Source organism: Piliocolobus tephrosceles, chromosome 14 (assembly GCF_002776525.5).
Source record: "Piliocolobus tephrosceles isolate RC106 chromosome 14, ASM277652v3, whole genome shotgun sequence".
Classification (NCBI taxonomy): Eukaryota; Metazoa; Chordata; class Mammalia; order Primates; family Cercopithecidae; genus Piliocolobus; species Piliocolobus tephrosceles.
In genome coordinates, this window is record NC_045447.1 from 16,849,820 (window position 1) to 16,866,681 (window position 16,862).

A 16,862-nucleotide genomic window follows, 5' to 3' on the forward strand; every position below is an offset into this window, starting at 1 on the left:
GGCTGGAGTGCAGTGGCGCGATCTTGGCTCACTGCAAGCTCCGCCCCCCCGGGTTCACATCATTCTCCTGCCTCAGCCTCCTGAGTAGCTGGGACTACAGGCGCCCGCCACCACGCCCAGCTAATTTTCTTGTATTTTTAGTAGAAACGGGGTTTCACCGTGTTAGCCAGGATGGTCTCCATCTCCTGACCTCATGATCCGCCCGCCTCGGCCTCCCGAAGTGCTGGGATTACAGGCTTGAGCCACCACGCCCGGCAACTTGCTTCCTGCCTTTGAACATCGGATTCCAAGTTCTTCAGCTTTGGGACTTGGACTGGCTTCCTTGCTCTTCAGCTTGCAGATAGACTATTATGGGACCTTGTGATCGTGTGAGTTAATACTTAATAAACTCCCCTTTATATATGTGTATCTATCCTATTAGTCCTGTCTTTCTAGAGAACCCTGACTAATACATCCCCCCTTCAGCTTTGCCTCTCACCACTAACCCTCTGCTCCTATGTGTGGAATTTCTGAGCATCCCCGGAGCATACTACCTGGCTCAAAGGCATGGCTTGCTTATGTGTTGGATAAATGAATTCATGGACCGGCAGCACCACGGTGCCTTTAGACCAATGCTCTGGTGGGACTTGTTATTGGGGAAAGTACTGAATTGGACTGGGTTCCTGGGTAACTGGGGAAAAGCCGCCCTAAGGAGAGTCAGGTATGACTTTGGATAAAGTTGTCTGATATCCTGGGTGAGAGGTAAGTGTTGCTGAAATGGAAACCTGATTTGCATTGTTTCCGTTTCAGTTAATAAGCCATTTAAAGTTTTGATGTGGAAGAGTCTAGGTAATTTGAGGCCTAGTGGTAAATTGATATAATTTGCCAACTGTGAGGAACTAGAGAACTGGGAGATTACTGTTGATAATTTACAGGGTATAGTGGAGTTAATTTATAATTTATAATTGATATTGGAGCTCTTTTCCATGGACTGAATTATGATGGAATGGAGTGAGAGTCATTTAAAGAGATTATTTTGTTGTTTGTGTCACCCTCATGAATTGGAAAGTAGAAAAAGAACACAGAGCTAAATTGGTATCTAATCTTTTCAGAGCTATTTGCTAAATAAACTGGAATTTTAATTAAAACTGCAAGCCAAGAGGTAAATCGCTTTAGAAGTTTGTGAAGTTTTTTCTTTTTCTCTTGCCTAATAATATAATTACTACTAATAAAGATTCTTTATGGGTGGGAAATTAGACAGCAGAATAAATAACTGGAGGAGATTGCTATGGTACGCTGAAATTATGAAAGGGGCAAGGTTATCTTCCCCTCCTACTAATGGGGATTTTTCCTCCGCATTGTTAAATTGTTTGGTAACAATTTTGATCTCATTAAAAGTATTGCAATCACAAGCAGAAGCAAGGTGGACGATGGGCCTCACTGTGGCTCTTCCAGCTTTCATTCATATGAATCAATGATAATGAATGGATTTAATAAAAAATACAACATGCTTTGGTGATTAACTCAGTGAAGGATGAATGGCACACTTACCCAGGGTATCATATTTGCAATAATGAAGAAGAAGTGAACAGGAAAAGGAAACTTCATAGATCACAAGAATTGCTACTTTCCAGTAAAAGGTTGTTAATTACTTATCCTCTTGCTATATTTATTGGCTCTATTAGAGGATGAGTAATTATTGTGTTCCCGGGAAACCCACTGGAGCCAGACGGCGCCTTTATTACATTGGAAGGCTCTTCAGGGTGCTAGTTATCTGTGTGGGAGCTCTCCCTTCAGATTCCCGAATGACTAGGAACCTGGCAGAGGTGAGACAGGAATGTAGCCCACGAGCAGAAGGGAAGGGGCCTGTGAAGTGTGTGAACTGTCAGAGCAGTCCTTGCACATGGAGCCATGACTGTTCTTACTTCCCCACGCCTGCCCCCAGCCCTGCTCCCTGCACATACTTTTTTCTGGCCCCCGTCACAACCCATGCTCCCTCCCCTTTCTCCCAGCCTAGGTCGGCTTCCTCATGGTCTTGGCTGCTCTCAGTCTTTCTCCACTCCTCATCCTCTCTCCATCCTCCCCTGGTCTGACATAGCCCTGCTTGGGCATTGGGCACTTTGCACATAGCCCTGCTTGGGCACTTCCTCCGCCTGCAGAGTCAAGCTGCAGCTCCACAGCTTGCCCTGTGAGCCCACTGTGATCTGTGTGGGCTGCGTGGACCTCTCCAGCTTTGGCTGTTCCCTTGTCCCCCCAGGCTCCAGGCACGTAGGACATCTCTGCCATCCCAGACTCCCTCATTCATATGCACTGATCCCTCTGCCTGATTTCCCTTCATCTCTTCCTTTGCGAAGGCCTACTTTACGCCCCACTCCAGTGGCCCCTCCTTGGTTAAGCTTTTTCTCATTTAGACCAGAAGCCACTGCCCCTCCCTCTGGGCTCTCACACCGCACTTTGGCACGTGGAGTACATTTCAGATCTGTCCACACATCTGCCTCTACCCCGACCTGGCTCCTGGATCCCTGGTGGACCAGAGCCATACTTCATGGACTGTTTTTCCTGAGGTGGGTTTGTGGAGGGCCAGCTTCTGCTTTCTCTGCCAACGGGCATGTCTGGGGACACTTCCTCTCTGCCTTTCTCACCAAGGGACTTAATTAGATGAACAATCCAGGAGGCTTGCTCTCAATATTCTCTAATTGGACTAATTTGGCTCCTACTGTCTACCAGGCCGTTCACAAACAGACTTTCACCTATGCGGTTGTTTTCATGTTTACAACATCCCCTGTGAGGGAGGCTCTGCTACTCATCTTTCTCAGATGATGAAACCAAGGCCCTTAATAGTTGGCAGGGCTGAGATTTGAATCCAAGTCCCTGAACTTGAGGGAAGGAGCCTTTCTGCACGTGTCGGCTTTCTCCAGAGGTTACATGCCTACCCATGAAGACTCATAAGGCTTTAATACCATGATTGTACCATGTGCACATTGTACCATGTGCACTTTGCTAGTCCTGCAAAACACCCCCATCTCCTAGCTCTTTTGGGTAGCAGAAAGATGGATGAAGGAGGAGTTTTTAAAAATCTTATCAGTCAATAAGTATGAGGTGAAGAATGATAAGAAAGAATGGAAGAGAAGAAGAAAACCAGCATTTTTTGAACACCTACTATGCATCAAGCATTGTGTGCCAGGCCCTGTGCTAGGTGGTTCAAACATATTATTAATCCTTGTAATAACCCAATCAAGTTGATGTTACTGTTCCCGTCGAGGAAACAGGCTTGGAGTTGCTCCCACAGGGAGGCTTCCCCACCAGCCCCTTCCAAAGACACTGCAGTCGGGAAGCTGTCTGGTCCCTCACCGGCATGGGGAAACCTTTTCTCACCAGCCCCATTTTCTGTAGGCAAGAGTGAGCCTGGAATTTTCCTGAGCCCCTCAGTTGGGGTAGAATTTCTCCTCTGTCTAGGGAGCAATGCTGTTCACTGTGATGTGAGCAGCAAGGCAGAGAAGTGAGCGGGCCTCCCTCTTTCAGCCTGAAAGGGACATGCCTTCTTTGGATGTGCTCACATTTGGCAGATAGAACTGTGTTCCATCTGGTCACACCCTTCAGGATTTCATCAATTTCCACCAGTATTTTCTTTTCTTTTTTTTTTTTTGAGGTGGAGTTTCACTCTTGTTGCCCAGGCTGGAGTGCAATGGCACGATCTCGGCTCACTGCAACCTCCGCCTCCCAGGTTCAAGCAATTCTCCTGCCTCAGCCTCCCTAGTAGCTGGGATTATAGGCATGTGCCACCAGGCCCAGCTAATTTTCTATTTTTAATAGAGACGGGGTTTCTCCATGTTGGTCAGGCTGGTCTCGAACTCCCGACCTCAGGTGATCCACCCGCCTCGGCCTCCCAAAGTGCTGGGATTACAGGCATGAGCCACTGCGCCCGGCCTTCCACCAGTATTTTCTTAGTCGGCTTGTTTTCTTGATTGAGGAAGAGTGATAGATTTGTTTTTTTTTTTTGGTGCACTCTTGAAGGGCAGTTGCTTAGTCCTTTCTTTGTCTTAGTTGGCCTCTTCTGGACTTTTCTGTGCTATGTTTTTTCTTTTACAATTTTTATTGTTACGGATTCTTTCTAATTTGGTCTTGAGGTCTCTCTGTTGAGTGTGGCCACAAGCCCAGATAGCCAGTCTCTAGGAGAGCCCTGACCAAGGGGATGGTTAGGTTTGGGTGTGTGTTAGATGAGACAACATGATGAGGAGGTGAAACGGAAGAAATTTATTACTCAGAGGATCCAGAGAGGTTAGGGGCATTGACCGGGGACCATCTGGAAGTCTGGAGGGGACAGACAGCGCAACCAGTGAATGGGAAGTGAGAGCGAGTGAGTGAGCAAGAGAGAGAGACACAGAGAGAGAGAGAGAGAGAGAGAGAAGAGAGACAGAGAGACTCTGGTGTTGGTGATTAGGTTTTGTTGTGGTCAGCAGCCGTGGGTGCGCTGGGTTTTGGGTCCGTAGGATGAGCAACAAACAGACAGTATCACCAACAACAACGTGGAAAGGAAAGTTTTAACTAGGCCAAAGGTGATGTGGTATGACTGTGTTTCAAATAACTTTTGCCAGGCCACAAAATGAATGCCAAGGCAGAAACTGCAGGGTATATTAAAGAAATTTATGACATCATCTTTGAAGTGTTTGTCACAACTCTCTGCTCTATGTGCTCATTCCATCCATCCATCCATCCCCCTTAGTCGAACTGAAGGAGTGCAATCTTTGGAGATAAACCAACATGGCTTCAAATTCTGGGTTTGTCACTTATTAGCAATGCGATTATATTTCTTTATCTGCAAAATGGAGGCATTTATGTAAGATACCAGGCACATTGTTAAGTACTCAATAGTAATTATTATATTTATTATATTATAAGGATATATTTATCTTAAATTCCTTCATTCTCAGAACATGTTCTATCTCTGGCACCTTGCTCTAAAACCGAAATGGTGCATTCATTATCTATTGCGATGTAACAAAATTCCCCAAAACTTAGCAGCTTAAAACAGAAACATCTATGATCTTACACCATTTCTGAGGGTTAGGAATCTGAATGTGACTTAGCTGGGTGGTTCTGGCTTAGGCTTTTTCATGAGGCTACAATCAAGCTGTTGGGCAGGGCCGCAGACCCTGAGTACTTGACTGGGGCTGACAGATCCACTTCCAAGCTCACCCACATGGCTGATGGCAGGTGACTTTGATTGCTTACCACGTGGGCATCTCCCTAGGCATTCCCAAAGCAAGGGGGAGTGGGGAGACTAAGGCAGATGCCATAGTCTTTTTATAAAAATATCCTAAATATCAGAAGTGATGGCTTATCACTTCTGCTGTATGCCATTGGTCATCTAGACCAAGCCTGTGACAATGTGGGAGAGGACACACAGGGAATGAATTCCAGGAGGCAGGGATCACTGGGGACCATCTTTGAGGCTGCAGACCACAGGTAGAGGAGAGGGTAGAAAGAAGAATAAAATGTCTCTCCCCTGAAGCATCCTGTCAGGTGAGGGAGGCAGTCATGTAAACATAAATGCCCCGTGGGGCAGTGACTATATTACTGGCACCAACAGAATGCCAGGGGAACATTGGAGAGAACTCTATTAACCTGCCTGAAGGCATCATGGAAGGTTTTCCAAGTGCAGGCACACCGCAGTGTCCTTACTCAAGAGCTGTCCTAATGACACGCGATATTTGGTTGGCGTCTTTTTAAATTGAAGTTACTTGTTGAGGTGATTTCCTTGGACATTAAAAATAACAACCTGTCTCATATAACAGCAATGTACTGTTTACAGAGTGCTTTCCCATGTGTTATCACAGTCCACATAACAGCCCTGGGAGGTGGACAGGTTTTATTACTATTGTTTTTCTCAGTTGTGGCTGAGCTGCGGAAGCTTAAAAGGGCAAAGTCACTGTCAGAGTCTCTGAGCAGGGTGTGGTGGGTTGGGCTTGAGCCGGGGTCTTGCTGGTCCATGCTTGGTGCTTTAGCCACCTCACCTTCCCTGTGTTTCCTTTGAGTACTTTGGACTCCTCATCTTAGAGCAGCCATTTGGACCATTTCCCCCCTACAGATGCATTGCCCACAGACTTGCTCATATCAAAGCTTATTTGCCACCTTTATCCTCAGTCACTTGAAATGCTTTCTGTTCATAGAGAAGCTTTATGAAGAAAATCATTCACAAAGTACAGAAATGTGAACTGTGCTTTCATCAGCATTCACTGTGAAATTTCATTTTGCAAAATCCCTAGGGGGATTTGAACTTTCTATTTGGGCCATTAGAAGAGGGACCCGAACATCATCAATTCCTTAAACACAGATTTGCTCAAAGAACATTTAACAGCTTCAGTTCTCATTTGAATGTGACTATTTTGCAAGTTTGTTTTTAGTTCTTTTGGTAAAGTGGGAAAAGATTTCGGGTCCATCCAGGTGTATACTCTGGGGGAGGAACTTTCTTTGTGACAAAGATGGTAGCATGTAGGGTGAAGGTAAGTTAGTTACAGTTATTCATCTGTGACTAGTAAATAAGACTATAGCGATCTCCAGAAAGACATCTTCAGTGCTGAAGTGCATGGGGCTTGAAACTGCGCACACCTGGATTTGATCCTGCCTCTGTCCTTACTATAATACCTCTGTGACCTTGGGAAAGTTATTTACTCTTTAGCGCTTGGTGCCCTCATTTGCAAATAGGGTTAATAGTAGCACCTATATCATAACCTTTATCATAGGGTTAATAGCACCTTTATCATGTTTGTGGATTAAATAAGGTCATACATGTAAAGTGTTTAACACACAGACATAGGAATAAGCATTACCTAAATGCTAATGTTAGTGGTGATGATGATGACATGTATTTGAGTAACTGCTCTTTGTGAGTTCATTCATTCATGAAACATTACTGCAGGCATTGCTAACACTGGTATCTGAGAACAACTAGGGGCTGTAGGGAGTCTTTGAATCTCCTAAGCTCACGTGGAATATTTTGTGCATGTGTGTGCTTCTTTTTTTTTTTTTTTTTTTCCTGGCACGAATCTCAAAGGGATTTATGACCTCAGAAAGGTTAAAAACAAAGCCTACAGGGTGCTGAAGACTTGGTGTTAGGGATACACTGATGAGCATGGGGCTCTCCTTGTGCTTAAAGAGTTTGCAAAGAGGCCAGGCAGACAGATGTGCAGACAAGATGTTGCAGAATGACCTGTGATGGGTGTAGCGACAGAGGTCACAAAGAGAGCTGAGAGATCATCATCATGGAGGGGGAGTGGATGGGCAAGCCCAGTCAGAAGATCCCAGGCGGAAGGAATGACATGAAGAAACCCAGGCCACCGAACAATAAAGTGCTGTATCCTTAAAGGGTCGAAGGCAGTCACAGTGGCAGTGCAAGTGCCCAAGAGTTAAGTGACCCAACTTGAGGTGGGCAGGTTGGCAGAGGGGAGTCTGTGAAGTGTCTTTCAGATGAGGCTTGGGGCTTAGCCTTTCAGATGACGCTTGGGGCTTAGCCTTGATCCTGTGGTCGGTCCCTGGGGAGGCATTGAAGCGTTGTAAGCAAAGGAGCGATAATGGTCAGAGCTGTGTTTAAAAATAAAAATCTGGGCTGGGCTCAGTGCCTCACATCTATAATCCCAGCACTTTGGAAAACCAAGACGGGAAAACTGCTTGAGGCCAGGAGTTTGAGACCAGCCTGGGCAACACAGCGCAACTCTGAATCTACAAAAAATAAAAGATATAGTCAGGTGCTGTGCCATGTGCTTATAGTTCCAGCTACTAGGGAGGCTGAGGCAGGAGGATCACTTGAGGCTGGGAGTTTGAAGCTGCAGTGAGCTATGATCACACCACTGCACTCCAGCCTGTCTGACAGAGTGAGACCCCATCTCTGAAAAAAATAAAAATAAAAATAATGAAAATAAAAGTCTCTCATCCTGCTGTATGTCAGGTAGACTAAAGAGGAGACTGTGGAGGAAGGGAGATAGGGGAGGAGGCTGGTGAGAGATGAGGCCCTGAACTAAGGCAGAGGCAGTGGGGATTCAGGAAGGAGAGAAAATTAAAAATAAGCTAGGAGATCAACCAGAGGGCTTGCTGCCCAGTGGATGTTGAGGAGGGAGAAGGTGACATGGGTGATTCTCAGGATTATGGCTTCTAATTTTCCTGTGGGCCTGGGACCTGCCAGATACCTGGTTACACCCCACTGGAGACCTGAGACAAGCATATCAAATTGTTCCTAGCCCTGGAAATGCATAGTGTTAATGAGGGAGATAAGGATTACACATGAAATAACTAAAGAACAGCACAAGCACATCCTAAGCATGGTGAGAGAATCAGGAAGGTGATGGTGTGAACTGGAGTGGTTCCAAAGCTCTCTGTGGCGTTATATCAAATGAGCAGTTTTTAATGTTCATCTTGTCTGACCTCTCAGCCTCCCACCACTCCTTTAGTCTTGAAACACTTTTCCCTTGCTTTTACAACACGTAGTCTGTCTCTCTCTGTGGTCTCTCTTTCCTGGTTGGCTCGCTGGGTTCATTCTTTTCTGGGGGCGGGGGCAGGTGGCGGGGGTGGTGGGGGCGTGCTCCAGCACAGGGTGCAGCCCTACCTGAAATGCCCCCTGCTGAAGTCTCATCTCCACCACTTCCCTCTTGTCCTCTCTGCTGCAGCCACCCTGACCCTCCTTCAGGCTTTGCATTGTGTCAATGACAGTCCTACTTCTCTGCTTCTACACATTTATTTTCTGTCTGAACGCCCTTCCTCCCTCATCTCCTAGTCAACTCCCATTCTTCCTTCCAATCTCAGCTCAAATTGTCCATCCTCAGGAAAATGTTGGCCATTTGATTTATTGCCCAAACTGGGATACATTTGAAAGTGCAAGGGGTGTTATAAACAATAACACCAGGACAACAGGCATACACTGGAAGCTTCCTGGACAAATGGACACCCCTGACATGGGATGACCTTCTCAGGCTCCCCAGATGTGATTGCGTCCCCGTGTGCCCTCGTTGCTCCCTGATACTCCTTCCACAGCCCCTACCATGGTTTATAGTGATAACTTTGAGCACCATCTGGCTTATCGCCTTCTCCCCAGTGGACTGTATACTCCACGAAGGCAGACATGTCCTGTTGTGTTGTTGGCTCCTGAGACCCTTTGCTGCATAGGAGGTACTTAACACCTAATGAGTACCTGAATCAATGATGGAACTCAGATTGTATTGTTCTGTGGCATGTACTAGGCACTTCCATTTCCATGTCTTGGTTGGTTCTCCTCGCTATCTTCCCACGTTTCCTCATCTCCATCTCCTGAGGATAGAGGCTTGATTACGATCTCACAGTGAGTGCCAGAGACAAGTCTAGGACTCTCAGGTCTTCTGATCCCAAATCCAGTGCTTTTCCCAAAAGTGTCTGAGGAAGAGAAAAGGAAAGATGTCTACCAGATTTAGAACCCGGGTAACTGCGAGGATGGTCAGGACTGGAAAAAGATGGAGAATGGGGATCTGAGAACCATTTGTCAGTTTTCAATGCTCCATGACAATCTGAACAGCATTCTATGCTGCAGACGGCTCAGAGTAGAGCCACAAATGGCCCCTCAGCCGCGGAGGGTGTATTAGTCTGTTCTTGCTATAAAGAGGTACCTGAGATCGGGTAATTGATAAGGAAAAGAGGTTTAATTGGCTTGTGGTTCACAGGTTGTACAGGAAGAATGGCTGGGGAGGCCTCAGAAACTTGCAATCATGGCAGAAGGCAAAGAGGAAGGAGGCATCTTACATGGCTGGAGCAGGAGGAAGAGAGAGAAAGGGGAGGTGCTACACACTTTTAAACAACCAGATCTTGTGAGAATTCACTGTCACGAGAACTGCAAGAGGGAAGTCTGTCCCCATGAACTAATCACCTCCCACCACGCTTCTTCTCCAACACTGGGGATTGCAAGTCGACATGAAATGTGGGCAGGGACACAAATTCAAACTGTATCAGGGGGCTTAAGCAGATGGTGTTTTGTTTTTATTGTGGTAAAACATCCATGATATAAAATTGACCATTTTAACCATTTTTAGGTGTACAGTTCAGTGGCTTTAAGTATAATCACATTGCTGTCCAACCATCACTGTCATGCATCTCCAGAACTTTCTCATCTTCCCAAACTGAAACTCTGTACCCATTAAACACTAACTCCCTATTTCTGTTCCCTTCAGCCCCTGGCAACCACCATCCTACTTTCTGCCTCTATGAATTTGACTATTCTAGGTGCCTCAGATAAGTAGAATCATATGATATTTGTCTTTTTGTGTCTGGCTCATTCACTTAGCATCCCATCTTCAAGGTACATCCATGTTGTAGCAGAATTTCCTTCTTTTATGAGGCTGGATAATTTTCTATTGTATTTATATACCATATTGTGTTTATTTCTTCATCCACTAATGGACACACCTGGGCTTTTTCTATATTTTGGCTATCGTGAATAATGTTCCTATGAATGTTGTATATAAATATCTGTTTGAGTTTCTGCTTTCATTTCTTTTCCTTTTTTTGAGATGGAGTCTCATTCTGTCACCCAGGCTGGAGTGCAGTGGTATGATCTCGGCTCACTGCAACCTCTGCCTCCTGGGTTCAAATGATTCTCTTGCCTCAGCCTCCCAAGTAACTGGGATTACAGGCGCACCACAACGCCCGGCTAATTTTTGTATTTGTAGTAGAGACGGGGTTTCGCCATGTTGGCCAGGCTGATCTTGAACCCCTGACCTCACGTGATCTATCCACCTCAGCCTCCCAAAGTGCTGGGATTACAGGGGTGAGGAACTGCACCCAGCCTGCTTTCATTTCTTTTGGGGTATACACCCAGAACTGGAATTGCTAGATCAATCAGCCAGTAATTTTTTTTAAACTACAGCAGCTTTCTATATTCTTAATGCACAAGGGTTCCAATTTCTCTGTATACTTGTCAACGCTTATTTCCCATTTTTTTTCTCTTTTAGATAGGATCTCTCTTTATCATCTAGGCTGGAGAGCAGTGTGCAATCATAGTTCTCTATAGCCTCAAACACCTGGGCTCAAGCAATCCTCCCACTTCAGCCTCCCGAGTAGTTGGGACTACAGGCATGCCACCATGCCCAGCTAATTTTTTGGGTATTTTGTTGCTGTTGTTTGTTAGATGGGGGCCCTGCTATGTTGCTCAGGCTGGTCTTGAACTCCTCCCATTTCAGCCTCCCGATGTGCTGTGATTACAGGTGTATGCCGCCTCACCCAGCCTATTTTTGATAATAGTTATCCTAATGGGTATGAAGCAGTTTCTTATGATTTTGATTTGCAATTTTTAAAATAATGATGTTAAATATGTTTTCATCTGCTCATTGCCATTAGTATACCTTAGGAGAAATGTCTATTCAGGACTTTTGTCCATTTTGTAAGTGTTTTTTCATTGTTGAGTTGTAGGAGTTTAAAAATATATTCTGAATATTGATCTATTATCAAATATATGATTTTCACATATTTTCTGCCATTCTGTGGGTTACCTTTTCACTCTGTTCATAGTGTTTTTTGATGCAAAAAAGTTTTTAATTTTAATCTTTGATTTACCTATTTTGTTTTTTGTTGGCTGTGCTTATGTTGTCGTATCCAAGAAATCATTGCCAAATTCAGTGTTACGAAGCTTTTCTCCTATATTTTCTGTATTTCTAGTGTTATGAAGCTTTTCTCCTATATCTTCTGTATTTCTAGAGTTAAGCTTTTCTCCTATATTTTCTATATTTTAGTGTTAATGAAGCTTTTCTCCTATATTTTCAATATTTCTAGTGCTATGAAGCTTTTCTCCTATATTTTCTATATTTCTAGTGTTATGAAGCTTTTCTCCTATATTTTCTATATTTCTAGTGTTAATGAAGCTTTTCTCCTATATTTTCGATATTTCTAGTGTTATGAAGCTTTTCTCCTATATTTTCTATATTTCTAGTGTTATGAAGGTTTTCTCCTATATTTTCTTCTAGAGGATTTAATAGTTTTGGCTCATATGTTTAGGCCTTTGATCTATTTTGGGTTAATTTTTGTATACAGTATAAGGTAAAGGTCCAACTTCATTCCTTTTGCATGTGGATATTCAGTTTTCCCAGCACCGCTTGTTGAAAAGACTGCCCTTTCCCTATTGAATAGTCTTATCCTTGTTGAGAATCATTTGATCACACCTGAGAGACTTTATTTCTGAGCTGTCCTATCCCACTGGCCTCTATATCTGTCTTTATGCCAGTACCACATTGATCTTTTTTTCATTTGTTTTTGTTTTCATTTTTAAAGCATTTTTGGTTCACAGCAAAATTGAGCATACGGTGCAGAGATTTTCCATATACCTTTTCCCCCACCTGCATTCACAGCCTCCCCCACCATCAAAATCCTGAATCAGAGTGGTGTATTTTTTACAACTGATGAAACTACATTGACATGTCATCATCACCCAAAGTCCATCGTTTACATTACTGTTCACTCTTGGTGCTATTCTATGGGTTTTGAAAAATGTATAATGACAGGTATCTGCCATTGTAGTATCATACAGAGTATTTTCACTGCTCTAAAATCCTCTGTACTTCACCTATTCATCTTTTCCTCCCCTCTGGCCCCTGGCAAATACTGATCTTTTTACTGTCTGTAGTTTTGCCTTTTCCAAAATGTAATTTAGTTGGAATCATACAGCATGTAGCTTTTTCAGATTGGCTTATTCCATTTAGTAATATGCATTTAAGATTCCTCCATATCTTTTGTGGCTTGACAACTCATTTCTTTTTAGCACTGAAAAATATTTCATTGTTTGGATATACTGTAGTTTATTTATCCACTCACCTACAGAAGGACTCACCTACTGAAGGATGTCTCAGCTGCTTCCAAGTTTTGGCAGTTATGAATACAGCTGCTATAAACGTTCATGTGCAGATTTTTGTGTGGATATAAGTTTTTCAACCCATTTGGGTAAATACCAAGGAGAACTAATTGCTGGATTATATAATAAGAGTATGTTTCATTTTGTAAGAAACTGCCAAACTGCCTTCTCAAGTGGCTTTACCATTTTGCATTTCCACCAGAAAGGAATGAGGGCTCCTGTTGCTCAACGTCCTTGCCAGCATTTGTTGTGTCAGTGTTTTGGACTTTGGCCATTCTAATAGGTGTCTGATGGTGTCTCATTGTTATTGTATACACTATTTGATTACCATAACTTTGCTACAGGTTTTGACATCAGGAAATGTGAGACCTTCAGGCTGGGCGCAGTGGCTCATGCCTTTAATCCCAGCACTTGGGGAGGCCGAGGCAGGTGGATGACCTGAGGTCAGGAGTTTGAGACCAGCCTGGCCAACATGGTGAAACCCAGCCTCTACTAAAAATACAAAAAGTAGCTGGGTGTGCTGGTGGGTGCCTGTAACCCCAGCCACTCGGGGGCTGAGGCGGAAGAATCGCTTGATCTGGGAGGCAGAGGTTGCAGTGAGCTGAGATTGCACCACTGCACTCCAGCCTGGTGACAGAAGACTCTGTCTCAAAAAAAAAAAAAAAAAAAAAAAAAGGAAGTGTGAGAACTCTACTTGGTTCTTTTTTTTTTTCAAGATTGTTTTGGCTATTTGGGGTCCCTTGTAATTCCATATGAATTGTAGGGTGGATTTTTTTATTTTGAAAAAAAGTTATTGGGATTTTGATAGAGATTGCATTGCATCTGTAGATCATTTTGGGTGGTATTGACATCTTAACAATATTAACTCTTCCAGTCTATGAGCATAGGATATCCTTCTATTTATTTGTATTAATATCTTCTTTAATTTCTTTTACAAATATTTTATAGTTTTCAGTGTACAAGTCTTTCACCTTTTTGGTTAATTCCTAAGTATTTTATTCTTTTTGATACTATTATAAATGGAATTCTTTAAAAAATATCCTTTTTGGATTGTTCATTATCATGTATGAAGACACAGTTGATTTTTATGTGTTGATTTTATATCCTGCAACTTTGCTGAATTTGTTTATTACTTTTAATATTTTTCTGTGGAATCATTAGAGTTTTCTACATATGGGATCATGTCATCAACGTACAGATAATTTTGCTTTTTGTTTTCTAATGTGGATACCTTTTATTTCTTTCTCTTGCCTATTCTGGCTAGAATTTATAATACTATGTTGATGTTAAATAGAAGTGGGCATCTTTATCTTATTAAAATAGGATTATGAAATACTAGGACTTATTTAAAATTATGTCCCCCATATTTCTAGCACATAGTCTGACATATAATAATTACTGAGTGAATGGACATGTTTTTAAAAATGGTGATTTGTCAAAACTAAATGAGCTAAAGGTGCCTCTAAATAGAGGATCTGTTTGGTGTTTATGAGGGTGGTAAGGATTGAAGAGTGATGAAAAAGGAGATAAGAGTCATTGGGTTGCCCACTTACAAGGTGTTGGTTCCTCATGGTGGGCAACAAAGCCACTTTACCCTTTGCTTGGGTAACCTGCTTAATTCTGGTTATTTTCTCCTTCTCTATATTAGCACTTAACAACTAGAAGAAAATAACATATGTTGTATTTCTTTGTATTTGTGAGTACTGAATTAATAACTTACAGCCTATTGCATAAAAAGAAAATGAGCAAAATGCTATAAATGATAGATGGAAGTTGTTAATATGAGTAGAGTGTACAACATATGCCTCACTGTGCACAGCTTTGAAAGAATGTGACTGATTTAAGTGACTTGAGTCTGGCTTCATTTCAATGTGGAATGGATGGAAAGCATTGAGTCACTACCATTTCATTAGTAAGGCTATGTTCTTCCATCGGACCTTGGCTCCCCAACTTGAAGTAGGTAAAAATTCTGATTACCTGTAGTCCTAGAATGGGAAAATAAAAAGATTTTTATTTAATGTGTTAGCATTCCTATTCGCGTGCACTTTTAACAAGCAAATTCTGAATATGAAGTAACATGGCCTCCCTTTTCTCCTTTAACAAGGTAATCTGAGTTACAGATTTAAAAAATAGGTTCATTAAATGCAGAGCTTGTTGATAACTTTGAGAAGCAGCAGGATGTAGTGGAAAGACCAGGCACTTTTGTCTCAGTGAGAGATTTTCTGGCTGCAAATAATTGAAACTCTATAGCTTGTGCCAAACAGGATTTTAGAAGACCAAAAAGGTATTCTCAGAATACAAGGCTGTCTTACAGGTTCATGCGGGTCTGAGGCCATTCAGTCTGTGTTTCTAGGATTATGTGGTCTCATCTCTGCCTTCCCTCCCACACCTGCTCCTTTCTTGTCTCTCAGCAGACTGGCTGTCTCTGCTCCTGTGCACATAGCCAAGCACAGCTGCTCTGCCCTGGCTTTTTATCCCTGCCAGTTCAAGGGCCAGCAGAGGCTGCCTGGCATCTCTGATTTCCAGATTCCTAGAAGAGAGAATCTGGTTATCTCATCTTGAGTCAGATGACCACTCCTGATTTGTTCATTTATTAATTCAGGAAGTCTTTATGAGTTTCAGGAACTGTTTTAGGCATTGGCATTCATCTTACCTTCATGGAGAGAGAGAGACTGTGTGTGTGTCTGTGTGTGTGTGTGTGTGAGAGAGAGAGAGAGACTGTGTGTTTGTGTGTGTGTGTTTGTGTGTGTGTGTGTGAGAGAGAAAGAGAGAGACTGTGTGTGTGTGTGTGAGAGAGAAAGAGAGAGACTGTGTGTGTGTTTGTGTGTGTGTGTTTGTGTGTGTGTGAGAGAGAGAGAGGGGAAGAGGGACTCTGAAAGCTTATTCTTTTGGGCTCGGTTGAGGGTTGTAATTTTCAGAGGAAGGGACGTATGGGCTTGGAATTTGGATAGACCCAGACTCAAATCCTGGTGCTTCCCCTTACCAGCTCTGTGTGGCCCTTGGGCATGTTAAATTACCTCTGTCAGCCCTAAGTTTTGAATCAGCAAAATGGGAGTAATCCTTTATAGGGTAGTTATAAGGATTAAGGTGAAATGGTGCCTGCAAAGCCAGGAGTGTAGTATCTGCCACATGTAATCAGAGCTCTACCACTTGGAACAAGTTTTTAAACCTGTCTGAATCTGTTTCCTCATCTGTAAAATGGGAAAGAATATCACTTACCTTATATGCGTATTAGAAGGATTAAACCATAGTAAGTGCACCAGGGTGCCAGGAATTTGTACGTAACGGATACTCATTGTGGTCACTGCTCATTCTTATTGTGAGTCACATTTTTTCTCTTCTAGTTCCCATTTGGCCGGCGCTTGCCTTGTGATATCTACTGGCACGGAGTTTCATTTCACGACAATGACATATTCTCCGGTCAAGTGAACAAGTTTCCAGGTATTTGCTGTTATTGTTGACATTTAAAAATGTTTCTAGGGCCAAATCTCAGGTACACTTTTCTACAAAAACATAACAGTTATTTTTGAGATCAAACTTGGGGACTCTTAATTGGGAATTGCTGTGTTCACTAGCCATTAAGGATTTAAGGATTGGAGACAGACTTTTAAAGGTTCAAAGGCAGGCTTTCTTGGTCTAATTCCACTGGTGGAAGAACATGGTTTCCACTTTTTGGGCTATACATATAATGTGGGGTTCTAATGAGAGGAATATATTCTGAAAATGAAAAAATAATAGAACATTTCACTCTTGCAGGAAACAAAAGTACCACAATTCTAGGCATATGTCATTGAAATGGGGTATCAGCTTCCCTTTTCTTTAAGTATTATATTTGGAGGTATCATTTTTAAAACCAAATATACAGTCTCCATACTAAGTACTACAGGCTGCAGACAGCCTCTGCCTTTTGCCTAATGACATTATCTCAGCAAGACTTATCCTACAAGGAGAAATCTTAGTGTTAGAAAAGCGTCATAGCCAGCACTAAGATATCCTCCCTCACTCCACTACCAACCTCCCAATACAA

At 42.9% G+C, this 16,862-nt stretch overlaps 1 protein-coding gene across 1 annotated transcript in view; it reads left to right on the forward strand.

Moving 5' to 3' along the window:
- Positions 1-16,862, forward strand: part of TTLL11 (tubulin tyrosine ligase like 11) — a 274,582-nt gene that overhangs the window by 39,733 nt on the left and 217,987 nt on the right. The window contains exon 2 of the mRNA XM_026457100.1: positions 16,180-16,276. Within this exon, the coding sequence (XP_026312885.1) occupies positions 16,180-16,276 (97 nt within the window). The remainder of the gene's footprint in view (positions 1-16,179; positions 16,277-16,862) is intronic.